The following is an 18,367-nucleotide window of genomic DNA, read 5'->3' on the forward strand; positions in this document are numbered from 1 at the left end:
ATAAACAGCACACTTGTTTCACCCGGACGGAAATAGCGCTGCTCACTCCAGCACAAAACAGAAGTGTATGGCGAGCGAAACACTGAATGGCATGTATATGTCTTAATATATTTATTGATTTCACTCTCTGCTAATTCAAGTTCACACAAAGTTTGAACCGTGTGTTTGTTTATTTTCTTATATTTGTTCAATAGAAACTGGGCCTTTATTTACTTTGGTCTTTTGGGCGTTCTGTTGCAGGGCGCTAGCTTAAATTAGCAGCTGTTAGCCACCAGCTCTCTGCTGTGATGTGTCCTTCACTTTTTTTTTAGCTTTGAACGTCATTGAATGGTTGTTTTGTGATGTCGCTGACATTAATACCGCTACTGTGGCGTCATAAGCCAGATAACGGACGACTGCTCATTTCATTTATCAATCACTCAATCAAATGTTATTTCTGTAGCCCATATTCACAGATCACAGTTTGTCTCATAGTGCTTAACAAGGTGCGATATCCTCTGGGCTTTACTCTTAGAGTCAGGAAAAACTAGCAAAAAAACCCTATTAACAGGGGAAGTGCAATAAATGCTGCGTGTAACTATGAATATCAGCAAAATATCATTATTTACAACATCCTTGAGAAGAAATGAATTGAGGAGTTATTGTCAGTAATGGTGGAATATGTGAGTTGGCGTATTGTATGTCAAGTAGTCTTGTTGTAATCATAGTCCGTGATCAGATGCCACCATGATCCACAATCCATCATCATGATCCACCACGACTATCAGGATCCACCATCATGATTTACGATCAGCTGCCAACACGATCGCGATACATGATGAGAAGCTTATGAACGTCAGTGTTGTGTTTGTGGCGTTCTCACATTTGTCGTCTTCTTGTCTTTTCCTTCAGTGGGAGCACACTGGAGGCCACTTTAAGTCCACTGCATTGTTGTGAGTGTATAAGCAGCGAGCCATGCCTACCGTAGTCTTGATGGACGTGTCCCTGTCCATGACACGGCCGGTGTCACTGGATGGCAGCGAGGAGTTTCAGAGGAAGAACCTGGCTGTGCACGGACTCAACATGTTGTTTGAACACATGGCCTCCAACTACCGTCTGGAGTTCACGGCTCTGATGGCCTTCTCTTCCCTCTGGGAGCTGCTGGTGCCGTTCACCAGAGATTACAATGCGCTACAGGTAAAGTGTGCCTCATATACGTCCAAAGGAAGGTTTCTCTCACCTGAGCTTTGAGGGAATATTTAATGAATATGTCCTTTTCTGTGCAGGAGGCTCTGAGCAGCCTGGAAGACTATGACAAGACCTGTGTGGAATCAGCTCTTCAAGGCGTTAGTAACGTCGTCCAACAGGAGTGGGGCAGTGGCTGTCCCTGTCAGGTACTTTGGAAAGCTCTCTGTCTTTCATCACTCCTCTGAGTAGTAATGCAGTGTTTCCACGGGGGGAAACTGCATTGAAACAAAAAAAAAATTGAAACTAAACTTTGGGCCTTAAAAAGTCTTAAATATGTAAAATATTTCATAGTAGGTCTTAAATACATTTAGGTAGGTCTCAATTATGTTAACCATCATTAATGCCATTTTTTTTTAAAGAAATGTGTTTGTGGCATGCACGGTGTTCAGTGTCTACATGTGTTGTAGGTCTTTCTCAATGATACAGATGTTAGCAGGCTGTTATAAAATCTCAAACAAGATCAACATTAAAATGATTAGTTAGTTTACAAACACCCTGGTCAGAATTTATCTCAATACACTCAGCTTGTGGGAAAGACTATAGATACCTACTGTCTCTGACTGTAGTTTAAGAGATAACTTGCTGTTTCAAGGGTTATTCTCTACTAGACTTTCTGTCATAGATTTAATTTGTTATGGTCTTAATATATTAAAGGTTCAGTGTGTAGGATTTAGATGAAAGGGATCTAACGGCAGAAATTGAATATAAAATAATCCTAGTGATATTTTCACTTGTGCGTTTCATCTTAATTGTACAAATTGTTGTTTTCTTTACCCCAGAATGAGCCCTTTATATTTAAACACGTTATATTTACCTTGGGAGCGGGTCCTCTCTACGGAGGCCACCATGTTTTTTTTTACAGTAATCCAAACTGGAAAAACTAAACACCTTTTGTGTTTTTATGACAACTGAAGGCTGCCACAGGTTCTCTTTCATGTTTGGAAGGGGAGGGTGAGGTGAGGGGTATTCAGCTGCAACATGAAACTTCACCACTAGATGTCACTACATTCTACACACTGAACCTTTAACTTGTAATGTGCAGAAACCCTACAAATATTAATCTCACTTTGTATTCCTCTTTTTGATGACCTCTAGTTGATGCTGATTACTGATGGATCTCTTGGTATTGGAAAGGGCTCTCTACGCCACGCTCTCCAAACACTGAAGCACCGTGCGGATGATAAGAAGTTCCCACTTCCTTTCCCTTTCCCCACCAAACTGTACATCATGTGTGTCGCTAATGCAGAGGAGGTACTAATAACCTTGTTTAGGTTTCCTGTTCAACAGTTTTTTTCTGTTTACTTGTATCTTTATCCAAATGCAGTAAGGTTAATACCAAGTGGGAATTTTTATCAGAAACCATGCAACCTGAAGCAGCTGCTTATAAACAGGATTTAAAGTGACGGCCTATACTGGGTCTTTACATCCTAAATATTATAGATCTTGATAAAGAAGTCTTTGGCAGTTTGTCAGTTTTGTCAACCTGCATGTTTGCAGGAGAATCAGAAAGAGTGATGATAGTATTCATGAATGTGTTTATGAAATGTCAGTGACTCCTTGGGACTGTAGTGGTTATGGGGCATCTGTTTTACTGATTAGCTGACTACACACTTTGAAGTTGTACATGTCGCCTTCCCTGAACTGGGATGAAAGCGAAAAGATCTGAACATCCTATTAGTTCACTGAGAGACATGTTTGTTGATTGTAAACAAGAGTCAATGTGTCAATACAGTGTTTGCATGGTGAAGTTCTTAGGATTATTAAAGGAAGCCAATATGTGACCATGGGAGAATTTTGTAGATGTTTTTTATTCCTTTAGTACTTCTGTATTGACACATTATGTTAAAATGTCTACAGTGTTATATGTCTCACGTTTGTGTCCAGTGCGTATCAGTTTTTCAAATATGCATCTCTGTATAATTTTGGAATCTTGCGTTACATTTGATTGCTGTTACAAATGCAACTTCCTGTCTTGTGCACCTGCAGTTACAGATGACTGATTCCATGGACAACCTGGAGGAGCTCCTTCGCCTCAGTGGGGGGGATGGACAGATCTTCACTATGGAGGGACCACTTTGCATGAAGAGTGTACAGGCCATGTTTGGGTATGACTATTACTGGGTAAATTAACTTGTATCTCATTTTTTTCTTTCCTAAAGCATCTTTTATACCATTTTACATCTTTGTTTATCTCCAGGAGGCTGATTGATTATGCATACTCTCCTTTCCATGCGGTCCTGCACTGTGGGAACCTGTCGTCAGATGTTCAGGTGTTCCCTCGACCTGAGCCTATTGTGGTGGATGAAGAGGTGGAGCCCATGCCACGAGCAGTCAATACAGGTACCCAGCCAGCTTCACATTTATTCATTTAGAGTTAAATGTAAACTATCATTCTACAGAGTAATTTTCATATGTGTGTTTCAGATTTGGAAATTGTGGGCTTCATCGAAATTGCTGATATTGCCAGTCCTCCTGTTATATCCAGACACTTGGTTCTGCCTTTTGCTGTAAACAAAGGTTAGTGCTGAACACTTTTGTTACTCTAAGTAAACCGCTGTACGTCATGCCCTGTGGATCATCAGATCACTTTTAATTGTTTTTTCACCTGCATTGTATACCCTCCGCACTTAAATGTTCTTGTTTCTAAATCGGTATTATCCACAGTGTTAGCTCAGATTGTTCAGTAATAAATATTTAAAAGAAGAACTAGGAGAAACTGTAAACAAGCTGCTGATACTGCACCAGAGAAGTTAGAGTAAATACATTTTGAAGAAAAATCTTTAAAATAGTTTACGAAGCAGATGAATATATTCTGATGTTTACCAGTCATACTTAACATGTACACATACTTTTTTATTTCAAAGACTCAAATCAAAGGGCTCAGTATACTACATGTCAGATCTTATGTTATTAGCAACATGTACTATTTTTGCTTGATTTCAGAAGTGGATGAAGTCGGAACAGGAGCCACAGATGAGCTTGAGGAGGAACCCTCTGCCAGTCAGATGGCAGGAAAAAGCCCCAATTTTTGTGTCCTTTTACACGGCAGTCTGAAAGTTGAGGGCATGGTGGCGCTGGTCCAGCTGGGGTGAGAATCAACAAAGCTGATTATATTTAACATATTCGCAAGATTTGTTTCCATTAAAATTTTAAAAGATACATGAGTTGATACATTTTCATGAATAAATAGCCTAAATCTATTTTTTTCCCCCCAAGGCCAGAGTGGTATGGTATGCTGTATTCTCAAGCGGACAGTAAGAAGAAATCCAATCTGATGATGTCTCTGTTTGAGCCTGGTTCAGAGCCCCTGCCTTGGCTGGGCAAGATCTCATATTTGGGACCAATCTCAGGTAAACTGTCACAGACAAACAAACAGAATGTTGTCTGCAGATTCACAGGGGGGAAAAAACGCATTAGCACACTTTTCATAAACATCATCATTCCTGAAGGCATCATCATTTTATGTAGTAGTATAACGTTTTTGGTTATGATGAAACTGTATTTTCATGTAACTTAGAACACATTACCTATGCATAGGTAAACGACTGCCTATTCCTAAGGGACTATTTGTCCTCACAATCAAGCAGGTAATGATTAACACAGTTGTAGAACAAAGTTGAGCTGCTTTGATTGCGATACGGGAGAATTCACGTTTCATAACTTCTCTGCTATTTCAGAGGCTCCTGAAAATCCCTATGGAGAGGATGATAAAAGTCCCTTTCCCGTGCAGCCGTCGGCCAAAAGAAGCTACGCCCAGAACGTTACTGTGTGGATAAAGGCCAGTGGACTACAGGTAAACTAAAATCACAGATGTATCACAGCACTATTGTCTTTGGAGAAGTGACAAAAATAGTGTCTTTTGATTCTTCTATAAGAATTGGGACAAAACACCTTTCCATAACATGGTAATGCAAATATAATATCCAAGATTAGAGTCATTGTAGAGGCCATTATTAAGAGCAAGGGTCCCCATAATGCATTGCAGCTTATATATTCACAGATTTGATGTATAAATGAGCCCGGACAAGTCAAACTAACCAACATATGGGTATAACACTAACTTTTGTGCAGGAATTCCCTGAAAACAATTATAAAACAATATTAAACAAATTATAGAAAGTTTTAAAATCATTGTCACTTTGCTTCAGACATTCAATAAAATGATTTGGGTCTCAGCTCAGAATGGAATTTGGTTTCATGGCCTAGTCTGTGATATCTCTATTTGATAACCCCCCCCCTCCCTCTGAGAAGAGGGCATTGCCTGATGACCCCTTCAACCAGTTCCATCTGAATAATACACAGTGTCAGTCATATATCTCTTTTGTCAGGTTAAAAGTTTGTTTGGATGAACTGCGTCCCTTGTTTTTGTGTGTTGTCCGAAATGGGGGTTTTATGGTGTGAAGATTGTAGTGGAGGTCAGTCTGAGGTTGTAGGATTTGGTTGTAGTCATTCTGATTCAGTAACGACTAAGCCCAGACAAGAAATGTCTGCAACAAAATGAATCAAAGAAGGTCCTTTGTGTGATACTGAAGCAAAGAAGTTTAAAATGTATCTCGTCTATTTTGCGACAAATGAGCAGATTCTTGTGTGAAAATACCGAGCTGTCTAACACAGTCTGTAGCATCACAGGCATGACCTCTCTGCAGTGGAACCTGGGTAATGGTTACTCACAAGTCATGTCTGAGTTCTCGTATAAATAAATCAAATACGGACACCTCATTAGGAAAGTCGCTGGTAAAATGTAATAACCCCCAAAACAAATGAATATGGTGCTACATTGTAATTAACTGTTACTGAACAACCGCTCTGATGACCTGACCACTCGCAAGTTGTTAACATAGGAATTTCTCATCTCTGCCATACATCCCATATGATGTGATATAGTAATGAGTCTTAATTATAATTCTTGTTTATTAAACACATGTTGTGGGTTACTTGTCATTCTACAGACTGATGTGCAGAAGATTCTGAGGAATGCAAGAAAATTACCAGATAAAACTCAGACCTTCTATAAGGTAGGTTTGACTAAAAACTGCTCAAGCTTGAAAACACAGCTGAACTTCACAATTTAAATCACTGTTATTTATTTGAACCTGTCAGGAGCTCAACCGCCTGCGGAAGGCTGCCTTGGCGTTCGGTTTCTGGGAGCTCCTGAAGGGAGTGGCTGATCTGCTGGAGAGAGAGTGCACTATGTTGCCCGACTCGGCCCATCCCGACGCTGCCTTCCAGCTCTCCCACGCCGCACAGCAGCTCAAACTGGCGAGCACTGGGGATTCCCAGTATGCTGCTTTTGATCAGAATATCGCCCCCATGCACACAGACTTCTCCAGCTAAACCACATGTGACTTGGTGACGATGGACTAAGATACAGCAGCTTCAGCCTGTGTGGACCAGGTGGAGACCACACCTGCTGCACGCTGGAGGATGGAAACGAGTCCTGATGGATTACAGAAACTCTGAACATGGCAAAAATGTAGATAATGATGTATTTGTAAAAACGTTTGCGTGTACATAATATTTTTACATGTTAGTTTGTAGGATCTTTTTCACAAATTAACAAGATACAAATTTCAATTTTATTCAGTGTGGAATAACTGCCACAGTTACAGGAAACCTGAGAAGTGACCGTTAATGTTTGCTTTCTAAATTTCACGTGATCAGCAGAATTAGGAAGGGATACAAATAAAAATTCTTCATAGCAAGTTAGCACAAATGACTGTTTCTGTATTTAAAGTCACCAGTGTAATTTTCCCTGAGGTTTGTGGGATGGATCAGAAATCTGGAATAATAACATATACAATACTTCCGAATTGTTTTGCTTTCTTCATTAATACACAAATCAAATGATGACAGGACGATTTCCTGACCAGTGCTTGTTGCAATGTATTAAACCCAAAATACCACGGCACTAACATACAAAAACATTAATATAGGACATCAAAGTCTATGGCTTACTACAGCTTTTCACTAATCTACTAAATTGATATTAGAAATCAATAACCAGTAAGTGAGAATTAAATATTGAATAATCATTAAGATGTTCACATTAACTATAAAGGAAGTAATTTTATCCATCGTAAACAAGCTGGGAATCAGAAGATATCTTCACAACATCACTGATTGGACGGGATCATCGTTTGTTAGGATCATTTAAAGATATCTTCAGAAATAAGCAGGCAGCAGAGGCGTTTGAGGAATGTTATTGGTGTCGAGTCTCAATTTGCTTTCCTCTTCTTGGTACGGAAACGCCTCTTCCTCTGCTTGTAAAGGTGACGAGAGTTGATAAAAAGCCCTGAGGAAGACGAAGGACCAACAGGTTGGTATCAAACCAAAAAGTCTTGACATTAGAACACAATATTTGTCGAGAGATTTACACAATGTTTCGACTTACCCAGCACCATGAGAACGAGGTAAACGTACAGGACGTAGGAGAAGTTGATGGAGGTGCCGATGGCTTTGGGCAGAGGAATGCTGAAGAGTTTGCTCTCGTAAAAGATGGGAATGGATTGTATGACAGCCACAGCTGCATGAGAGCGGGAGAGGAGATTAACTTAACGGTTTATTTTTGTGGAGAATTATATAAACTCACAGATGTGGAGAGACTCACCTTCAGCTAGAACACCTAGTGGGTACAGTGGGATCCATATTGTGTACCGCAGCCATGTGAGGTTTTCCCACTCGGTATTACAGCAGCCCAGCATGTAAAATGGATACCTGAGATTAAAACATCACGTTAGTTTTAGGCAGGAAACAAGTCGTGTTGCAAGAATCCATCCACATGAGGATGTTGCATAAATGTTGATCACTGACATGTTGATCCTTAAAACAACTGTTCATATCTGTGGGTTGGTAAACATTAACCATTCCTCTGTGAAGCGGAGTCTTTGTTTGGCTGTGATGTGAAGCTGCAGTTTGAATTTACATATTACGGTTTTACTGACAATGCTTCTTGTGTCAACAGTTGATTATTTGCATAACTGGTTTTGTTTAGAGGCAAATGTTGCTGAGTGGGTAGACTCTAAAGCTAAAAGCACAATACTTATAGATACAGACTTGTGTTGTCAAGCAGTTGGTAACTGTCGACAAATTACATTAAAGAGAAACAATTCAGTAGCAGAACATTTAGAGGATTTCTGGATTCTCTGTTTGTTGAGACTTTGACCGGAAAATAACCGTCATTCCTACGGAGTCCACCCTACATGACTGCTCACCATGAACAATCACAAGGCAGGCGCTTACCTACCTGAAAATCTCGATGCCGCTCCACAGGTAGAAAACGAAGAACACGACTGGCTGGTGGTGCATTTCCTCCAAACTTCCAAAAATGATGAAGAGGATGAAATTCCTTCCAACCACCTTGTAAAAAAAACAAAAGCCCTAATTAATACATTTGTACTCACTCTAGAAATGAATTGCAGTTCATCTGTGACGCCATTTGAATTTCCCTCCGGGGACAGATAAGGTTGTTTTGAATTTGAATGAAGCTGAAATTTTCATATACCTGTATAAGAGTTGGAACAACGCCTGTTTTGACTACACCAAAAGCAGCGTTGAGGACCTCTACTGATGCCAAAATCTGGCAGAAGAACATCACGTCCGATATGGAGTTGAATGTGTCGTAGAGAGACTCTGGAATGAGAGGAGTCTTACAAATGAAAGGTCTTACCAGGTTTTTGTGAAGTAACTGATCAATGGAGGAGAAATAATGAAAGACTTTAGCGTTACAATTTCTCACCTTCTCCAAAGATGAAGAGGCGCACAGTCATGTTTACAAAGATCCATGAAAAACCAAGAAACTGCACCAGGTTATATAGAAACAGATATCCTGTTTTCAGACTGACAAACCCTGAAACATTAGAAAAGAGGAACTTGAATATGACAGGAGCCTGATGCAAATAATAAAAACATCGAAAATATAAACAAACTTTAACCAAATATAATAAAAAAAAAAGTTTTACATTAAAACCGCTATCAGGCTTTGTACGTAATAACAGAGACATTTCCTTCAGTCAATATTTGTATTCACCTTCCTCTTTATGCCTCGCAGCCTTCAGCTTGTTCTTTTTCTCCTCCTTTCCAAAATAAATAAACAGAACACATTTACACAAACCTTCAGTCTCTTGCTATTTAATAAAAACAAAGCTGCTAAATGCAACTGGTGGTGTGTCCAAGATACAACTTTAAGCTCACCTTTTCACGGATCTCCATCTCTGCGTCCGACTCTTCCAGCCAGCGGTCAAAGTCAGGTGTCAGGAAGACAGGTTTACGCTCCTGTGCGGTGAGTCGCTCCCACCAGCCACGCTGCTCTTTCAGCACTGTGATATTTACCTGCCGCTGGGTGGACTTATATTTCACCTGAGCACACAGGGTCATACGATGAGCACAGTCAGCCAAACTAGAAATCATTAGGAAGAAAGAACACTACATATCTATGAACACTTTTAAAAATGGGTACACACCTCTGGCTTTACTGGTGAGAGAAACTCGAGGCTGAACTCGTATTCATTTTGTCCTTTTGCACCATGGCCCTGGGCTACACACAAAATACCACACATGAGCAGAGTCACAACTACACTTAAAAATGATACATTGTTTGTAAAGTCAGATGTACAGGAAACATATTTCACCTCTGAACAGAAGAACATTTTCCCGCACATGGACATCGATAATCTGCAAAGACAGACACAGATGATGAGTTTACTTCCTCCTGCAGTGTGAGAATTCAAAAATCATGTTACTTCCTGTGCACGATACCAAAGAACATAGATAATAATCAAACCTTTAACAGACGGATAAGTTAAACTAAGGTTACAACAGCAACATATTAAGCAGCAATAACAGTGACACTCAATTACCAGCCAGAATAATTTCCTACCTTAACTCCCTCAACTCAGTCAACCCGACCTAACGGCTCTTGTTAGGATCACTGTATAAGGAACAGCACAGTAATATATGGTGCAATATACTCTACCACTATGACGCCTGACTTTAGATAGGAGAAGAGTATACAAATATGCGCTGGAGGGGGTTCCTCCTTGCAGCCTGGGGTGTGAAGTGAGAGAACATCTTTTGGTGAAGTAACAGATAACCACCTTGACCCCATCTGTGTGCCTGACAGGAAACACTTTCTTGTCTGCCTGATGCCTCATTAGGACTGACCACTGGTCCTGACAAGGTTAGTGTTTATACTGGAAAATGTCTTAAAGGAGTAAGAAAAACGAGTAAACACACGTAAACACACACACACGTAAACACACACACACACACACACACACACACACACGTAAACACACCTTTTTAAAGTTGGAGATTAGATATAGAGGAGATTAACTGACATAATGCATTCCCCCAGCCCCTTACCCATCACAGCTGAATATCTAATCCCCAGCCCAAACTGATCCTAAGCACATATATATACACGCACGCACGCACACAACCACACAACCAGCGGTGGTGTTTGTTTATAACACAGTATAATATTTACTCTTAGAGACATAAGGCAGAGCTTTGATCTACAGCTCTTGTAGATCAAAGCCTGTCAGCTGAGCAGTGGGAGCAGTGAACGCAGGTTCGCTCACCTCAGCGTCAGTCAGCTCCACTCGCAGGTAAATGTCTTCATGTCGCTGGGCCCAGTACACGAGCGGTGTGAGCGGCATCGTGGGTTCGTGTAGTTAAAGGTGAATGGAGGCTCCTCGCTCCATGCTAACTCCTGATTAGCAGGAAGCTTCTGTCAACGAGCGCGCTCACCGGGCGTCAGCGTAGCGACGTGCTCCCGCGCGCGTCACAGCTGTATGTTGTGCTCTCCTCTGATTGGCCGGCTGCGAATGTTTACGGAAGTACTGAAGTGGAGGTGGTTTCACGGGACCACCACACAGCCCGAGCCCCAGGAGCTTCTTCTAGTCCACGTCCAACATGCAGGCAGAGGAACACGGCAGTCGGCAAGTTACTGATTTGGTGAAATCACCGGGGACATTCCGTGTACTTGTTGCTGTGACCGGAAGCGTCGCAGCATTGAAGCTGCCTCTGTTGGTCTCCCAGCTTCTCCAGCTCTCTGGGGTGAGCTGCTCCATATCTGTTACCTCCGTAAGAGGACATATGTTTTTATTCCCGTCTGTCTGTCTGCCCGACTGTCGTCCTGTCTTCCTGTCTGTCTGTCTGTCTGCCTGTTTTATGTCTGCCTGTTTTATATCTACCTGTATTTCTGCCTGTGTTTCTAAGTTTCTGTCTTCCTGTCTGACTACCTGTCTTGTCTGTCCGTCTTGTCTGTCCGTCTTGTCTTTCTGTCTCGTCTGTCTGTCTGTCTGCCTGTGTTTCTATCTGTCTGTCTGTCTCTAAGCAGGATAAGCTACTGATCTGATTTTGTGGAGGGGTGGGGCATGACACAAGGAACAACCACACACTGTATGAAAAGATGGACGACATGACAACTCCTCAAAAGTGAAGCCAAAGCATTATTATTTACACGTTTACAATCTGACATAAAATCTGACCACACCCACACACACACTGAATACACATTTGCAGATTACTCCACGCTTTTTCAGATCTCAGTAAGATAAGCAGATTCTCTTACATATTTAAAGATTTGATTGATTATGCACACACCGTACACCACAAAAACGGCAAGTGTTGCAAGATCAGCCATTGTTGTCAGCTCACTGATGCACTATAGGATGTTCAAGGTGTCTGCAGGTGTTGCTGCTTAGCTTCTCAGCCTGTCCAGTACGTTGGCGCATCTGAACCACAAGATGGAGGTGTTGCATCTGTCGAGCAGTAATACAACCACAGCAGCCACACTACAGCAATACAGTCTTGTTATTATGGTTCGTGAGTCCATGTGAAAACGGTTCAAATTCAAAGATATTCCCTAAAGGCAGACGAGAGATATCATAGGAAAGGATTCTCTTGGTGCCCAGTGTTATTACACACATCCAACCCCACAATTCTGTGAGAATTGTTATATGGTATGTTAAATTGTAAATCCTCAATCCTGTAGAAAAACAGCCAAATACTTTTTTTTTAAAAAAACCCTGTGAATGTCTTGTTTTATGGTTTAGGTGGAAGTAAGAGTCGTCACTACGGAGCATGCCAAGCACTTCTTCAACCCTGCAGACATTTCTGTAAAAATCTACAGCGACAAGGATGAGTGGGAGGTAACAAATTTGTTCAATATCCTAGTAATCCATTATCCAGATTGTTGATATTTTTTTCATTTGTATTTTTAATTAAATATCAAAATGAATGGATGTGCTATATATATCATCTATCATTTTCAAATTATTTGAAGCTCCCGTCAGGCTCGTGAAATTAAATTATAATCTAATCCCACACTCGAAACCACATTGAATGAATTAAAGTGTGGCATCAGTCGTCCAGTATAGTGACTTGACAGCTTTCCAGATGCTGAACCTACAGATAATTGTGAAACATGCACAAAGGACAGGAAGTATTGAGAAACTCTGAAGTGTAAATGCTTATACATTCAATGAAAGAAGTGAGGAAGTCCGTTTCTGGTCAGCTGTGTGGGTAATAGCTTTTTTTCTGTTGTAGCTGTGGACACAGAGATCTGACCCTGTGCTCCACATTGAGCTCAGGCGCTGGGCAGACCTTCTTGTCATTGCTCCCCTGGATGCCAACACTCTTGGAAAGATTGCTAATGGAATTTGTGACAATCTGCTGGTGAGAACTTTGTATTTACCTACAAATTATAATGGCAAATATTTATTTATTTGATTTGATTTCTGATTGGTGTTTGTTCTTGGCAGACGTGTGTGGTGAGAGCCTGGGATAGCACTCGACCTCTCCTCTTCTGCACTGCGATGAATACAGCCATGTGGCAGCATCCCATTACAGCCCAGCAGGTATCCAGGCTGAAAGAGTTTGGATATGTGGAAATCCCCTGCATATTTAAGAAGTTAGCATGTGGAGATGAAGGTGAGTTTTAATGCAAGGAAACCCAAAGGAAAAAGAATAAGGAAAAAAGATATTAGAATGCCAACAATATTCAATCTGTAGTTTAACTGCAACAGTTTGAATTCGAATGACACTCAGTACCTCAATGTTTCATACCTCAATACCTCTGCCAAGGCCTAACAGCCCCCCGAAAATGTAATCAAACTTTTCATCAAGATCCATCAATATTCCCTAGAGGTGAAAATGTAAAAAAAAAAAATAACACCTTATCTCACTATGTTGAAGAAAGCAAAAACCTGGCTCTAAATTGTATGGGTTCTTCCCTGACCCGTATCACATCCTTCTGCCAAGTTTCATTGTAAACCGTCCTGTAGTTTTTGTGTAATGCTGCTAACAAACAAATGCTGATGAAAACATAATCTCCTTGGCGGAGGTAATAAACTGCATTGTAAACTTTTAATTTTAGATTTTATTGTTACTTTAACAGTTTTTAAGTCTGCAAATCATGTACAAATAGAGTATTAAGTAGTTATAATCCTAAAATAAGAAGTACAAGGGTAAAGCACGACATCCATGGTTCAATGGTGAGTAAAGTGGTAAAACAGGCAGAGCAGCATAGGTAAAAGTTGTATAAGAAGACACACTGCACTCAGATAAATATACAGATACAAAAAATATTTTTTGTGTATAAAGAGTGGTTATTCTGGAACAGCAGCATTTGTTGTGTAAAAACAGGTTTCAAAACTGGTAATTTCCCCTGTTGCTGTTGATTAAATAAGCCACGTATATATTTCCTCCACAGTGTTTGAACTTCTCACTTTGCTGCAGTGATGTACTCTGTGTGATCGTTAGGGTGACTGTACATTATGGTGCATCCATTGGGTCTGGTTACACGTGCAATATAGACGACACTCATGCTGCTCAACTGTTAAGAGAATTGCTTCAAGACAGTTTTTGTGTGCACGCCCAGTTTACATGGGAACTTTTCAGTCTCCTGTAAGGTGTGCCTCGTTCAGGTTTGTCTATCACGCGAGATACACAACAAACTCCCATGTTCTCATAACCCAGACTCAGTGTTCCAAGAGCCTTCCGCTGCTACTCGGCAGGAAGTGGACCTAATTCTTTTGGCCCTTCCCCGTGTTTGGTTGGACCACAGGAGTGCTCTCCACATTGTTGGGGCCTTTGGCAGGCAGAGCAGCTGGGCTGTCACCTGCGATCCTCGGCCACATGACGTCATACATGGAGATGAAGGAATGTTACACACAAGAAAAACAAGCTTAAATGGCGACTCATTTACTGGCAGTTGAGAAGACGTCAATTATCCTTTCAAACGGTTTCAGCCTGCATTTAAGTAATCAGCATAAATGGCCTAATTTTGGTGTGACAGAGGACAGAGTGTTTAACCTGGTATGTGATCTGTATAGATTCTTGTGCAGAGGGTGTTTTACCACTTTGTGTTGTCATCCTCTTTCTTTTTGTCTTCTTATAGAATTGAGAACTATATTATGTTCTGTGCTGCTTTTTGGCACACAGCCTGACACACATGCCTTTAGTCTAACCTGCCCCAACATGAATTTAATCTTTAGATATTGTCATAGTAATCTGTTTATCACTCTTATAGTTTGGCAGGTTCACCCATTCAAAGCACTAGCTGGTTTTGTTATCTTTTGTATTTGATTAAATTATTAGAACATGCAAAAAATCTCAAGGGTAACTTTCGACTGTGCAATCGTTTTTGTTGTGGAAAAACCTTTGACAAGCATCTTAAATACTGTGTATGACCATTGAAATTGTCTAAATAACAACGGCCATTGGGACAGTCCCTCTTGAAAGGAATTGCACTCATTCAGCGAAGCATGTTCAATTGATTATTTGTTACACTAATTGATGACAAGCACCCACCACACGGGTTAAGCCCATACATAGATCATTATTATATTATAATATATCCAGTATAGAAGAAATTAAATCATTTGTATAAAATGCAGTTAGACATCTCCCAAATCTAATAAAGTCAGAAACAGAGGCCGCTCCAAGACAATCGCTGCGCCATTAGAATCGACCCATTGTGAAACTGTATGGGGGAGACAAATTCAATTTAGAAAAGTATGATTCCATTATGTTTGAGAAAAGGCAGATGTTTTAAAGCAGAAAGGAGGTGGAGACACCCACCTCCTGATTGGCTGAAAGGGCGAGAGCAGAGACGAGGGTGGGCAATATAAGCAGAAGGTTTGAAGCTCAGTCTTCAGTTGGGTTCCGGAACCAGCTCGGGTTTACATCTTGTGAGAGAATGACCTCTACTGCATTGATCTTTGACCAGTAAATTCGTTTAACCAACCAGTAAATTCGTTTAACCAACTATTGAGACTCCAGTAATAGCAAAGTACACGTGTTGGAAAAGAAGTCTAGACTTAGTTTCTGGCCCAGTGTTCAAATTTGTCAAACGACACATGTACATAGACTGACCGCAGGAGAGAAACTGCTGGCAAGAATATTGCCTCAGTTTTGTAAATTCCTTTGTCATATGTGTTGTGGTGATGCAACGAAAAATGCACCCTGCATATGTAGGATCATACCCAATTTTGAATGCTTGCACAAACCACAGTAATGAAAAACAATTATTCTTCTGAAGAAAATCATATGGAAAAGCAGGCCTATGAAGATTGAAAAAATAATTTAAGAATCATATATCAACAAAAATATTCAAGTGGTGACTTAGAGCAATTTCTAATGTCAAATATGTTTTCTGTAGTGGGAACTACTGGGAACCTTTTACTTTGAAGCAACAGGGAGTGTAAAGTTATTATTAGAAGTGTGACAGTGAAAGTCTTGGCACAGGCAAGGTTTCTCATAGTTCTTTGTCTCATTGATTCACTGGTGAATTCTATCAAAACACACCACACACACCGAGAGATATGCAAACCCTGCAGAAGTACAGGATATAATACAGTACATGTATTCATTACAAGTGTGTTTGTGAGTGTGGAGAACGTGCACGAGGGCTTGCATTATCATTTGAATAATTTGTCCCCTCCCTGCAGAAGCTGTTGGTGGAACCAGTAATTCTTCACTTTGTTTCAGGTAAAGGCGGCATGGCAGAGGTGTCAACTATTGTCGGTGTTGTGAAACAGTATCTTCAGAGAACAGATGAGTCATCTGAGAAAACTTGAACGCCACGTCATGTTGCAGTAACATGCCGACAAAGACCAATTCAAAATACCACCTCACTTCTTGGCTGGTGTGAGCCGACGGTCATTAGTTTCTATCTCGTTGACTCTTTTGTTGTTCCCCTTTTCGACAGTGACATGTTTATTCCCAATTCACACTAAAATGTATAATGTTCCATTTCTGTTTACAAAGCAGAATTTAATTGTTGACTTCATGAGGCTGACACACATGAGCTGAGAAATGCAGTTCAGGCTTTTACAGTGTTTTTACAGTCTAAATGTCTGTCTGTCACACAGATCTGTCTTGTCACTCCAACTCCAAGAATGTTCACTATGCGTGTCATCCTTGTTTCACCTTGAAAGAGTGTGTAGTAATGTGCTCCTTTTTAAAGAAGCTTGATTAATACAGAAATAATCAATGCAGTTATGGTCACTGTGGTTATAGCTTTTCACATTGGAATTGTGTCTTTTATAACAGGAGGATGAATATAAATGTTGTCATTATTAAAAGTAAAATACAAAACATTGGATTAAAAATACTGTTTATGAAGTTTCAGCCATGTTTGTGAACATTTGATCTTCTTTTGTTTATCCTGAATAGCAAAATGCACATTGAAACAAAAACTGTTTTTGTGTTTCATTATGAGATTAGATTAGATCCGGTAGTGTGCAGAGAAACAAATGTTCACTGCGTCGCATACTGCAGGTGTGCTTCAGCAAACTAGTCATTATGCAATAACAAAAAAGGATTAAAAGCATTTGCATGTAATTTTATAGGGAACAACGTCGTCTCGTAGCTGTCATGGTGCCTATGGGGTTAATTATGAAAAGGGGAAGCAGCGTTAGATGGCCCCTTAAGGCAGTTTCACAGGAAGGGGCTTTACTGCAGTGACACATCAAAACTGTTAACTGAGGTACGCAGGCCTCAGTGACCATTGCAGTGCTAATTGCAGCCGTGGTTCAGCAAACGTGCACTTTTTTTCTGTGCCGACAAGATGTGTAATACCTTTGGAAAACATCTTTTGATTTTAGAAATAATCTCACAGAGAGACCACGAGGAGGAAGGTGCATTTTCAAAAAGGGGTTTTCTTTTGGGTAAAATATGACTTCAAGTACCAAAGGTGAAAAGTGATGAAGCCAATGGTTCACATTAGCGTTAGACATGTTTATCTATGTGAAAAGGCTCCATCTCCTAACAGAGTGAAACGTACCAGTCTGGACTGTGTCACGTGAAGACAGACGAGAGCAGGTTGAACCAAACCAGACAATGGTTTGTTTATATTGTGTCAGTGAGAAAAAGCAGAGTAACGACTGTGTCATTTCAAGGAGCTCAACCTTGAAAGTGCTTATATTGGAGGAATGCTCCTATTACTTTGAAGGACGAGTATCACATGCATTTTAGACTAGAGCTCCAGATATTAATCCTCAATAAAACCTAAAACAGTTGACGAGAACATAGCTGCAAAATGTCTCATTCACAAACACTAAAATCTAAAAGGGGGCTTTAAGTATAAACTTGAAAGTTTTGTTCCGCTTATGTTTTTTTCTCTATGCTCTTATATTTTATCTTGGTATCTCCGTTGCCACCAATTCCAAGGTAAACAGGGGAGAAATTTGGTTTGCAAATAACCCCGTGGGGCTTTGCTATTGTTGAGCTGTGGAGCTTGCAGCACATGGAGCCGTGTGAATGGCTCTGCAAAACGAAAAGCATCCTACCCTGAGCCATAATTTGTCCTGCTGCGATTGGCTGCCGCAAGTGTGATTCTGCTAATGAGGCCAGAAAGGCAAGTTACGTCAGCCACGGGGATGAGGGGAGGGAGTGTCACCGTGGCCTTGACAGCATTGTGGGAGGGTGTGTGGCCTGCAAGGTGGGCATGATGGGAATAAACACTGTGTTCTCACAACTATAGTCAAATCGCCAAAACCGCAGATATGGCTGTGGCTGTGCTTTTTAAGACAAAACATGTTGCTCCTCTCTCCTGCCACTTCCATTCTTGTTTATCAAAAAACAATATTTATTGCGAGACCTTTCTGAACATTGTCACAGATAATATGATCGC

At 40.6% G+C, this 18,367-nt stretch overlaps 3 protein-coding genes across 4 annotated transcripts; 2 read left to right on the forward strand and 1 right to left on the reverse strand.

Moving 5' to 3' along the window:
• The first annotated feature begins 4 nt into the window (after window positions 1-4).
• On the forward strand, window positions 5-7,032 carry ints14 (integrator complex subunit 14). Its single transcript, XM_035156370.2, has 12 exons — window positions 5-89; window positions 892-1,176; window positions 1,266-1,373; window positions 2,323-2,478; window positions 3,214-3,332; window positions 3,425-3,567; window positions 3,652-3,744; window positions 4,171-4,315; window positions 4,444-4,577; window positions 4,905-5,020; window positions 6,177-6,242; window positions 6,328-7,032. The coding sequence occupies exons 2-12, from the start codon at window positions 955-957 to the stop codon at window positions 6,559-6,561; spliced, it is 1,536 nt and encodes a 511-aa protein (XP_035012261.1). The 5' UTR covers window positions 5-89; window positions 892-954; the 3' UTR covers window positions 6,562-7,032.
• Window positions 6,792-11,038, reverse strand: hacd3 (3-hydroxyacyl-CoA dehydratase 3). Its single transcript, XM_035156371.1, has 11 exons — window positions 10,806-11,038; window positions 9,855-9,897; window positions 9,687-9,760; window positions 9,418-9,582; window positions 9,254-9,299; window positions 8,963-9,073; window positions 8,729-8,856; window positions 8,471-8,583; window positions 7,835-7,941; window positions 7,619-7,750; window positions 6,792-7,519 (listed from the first exon to the last, which is right to left on the reverse strand). Exons 1-11 carry the CDS (start codon window positions 10,881-10,883, stop codon window positions 7,443-7,445), a joined length of 1,074 nt encoding a protein of 357 aa, XP_035012262.1. The 5' UTR covers window positions 10,884-11,038; the 3' UTR covers window positions 6,792-7,442.
• ppcdc (phosphopantothenoylcysteine decarboxylase) lies at window positions 11,020-16,863 on the forward strand. 2 transcript variants are annotated; one of them, XM_035156372.2, is made up of 5 exons: window positions 11,020-11,310; window positions 12,285-12,380; window positions 12,778-12,906; window positions 12,993-13,161; window positions 16,222-16,863. In XM_035156372.2, the coding sequence occupies exons 1-5, from the start codon at window positions 11,140-11,142 to the stop codon at window positions 16,308-16,310; spliced, it is 654 nt and encodes a 217-aa protein (XP_035012263.1). In that variant the 5' UTR covers window positions 11,020-11,139; the 3' UTR covers window positions 16,311-16,863. The 2 variants fall into 2 exon arrangements, with proteins under 2 accessions (XP_035012263.1, XP_035012264.1); XM_035156373.2 differs by having other exon boundaries at window positions 11,025-11,283.
• The last annotated feature ends 1,504 nt before the right edge of the window (window positions 16,864-18,367 follow it).

Source organism: Hippoglossus stenolepis, chromosome 5 (assembly GCF_022539355.2).
Source record: "Hippoglossus stenolepis isolate QCI-W04-F060 chromosome 5, HSTE1.2, whole genome shotgun sequence".
NCBI classification, from domain to species: Eukaryota; Metazoa; Chordata; class Actinopteri; order Pleuronectiformes; family Pleuronectidae; genus Hippoglossus; species Hippoglossus stenolepis.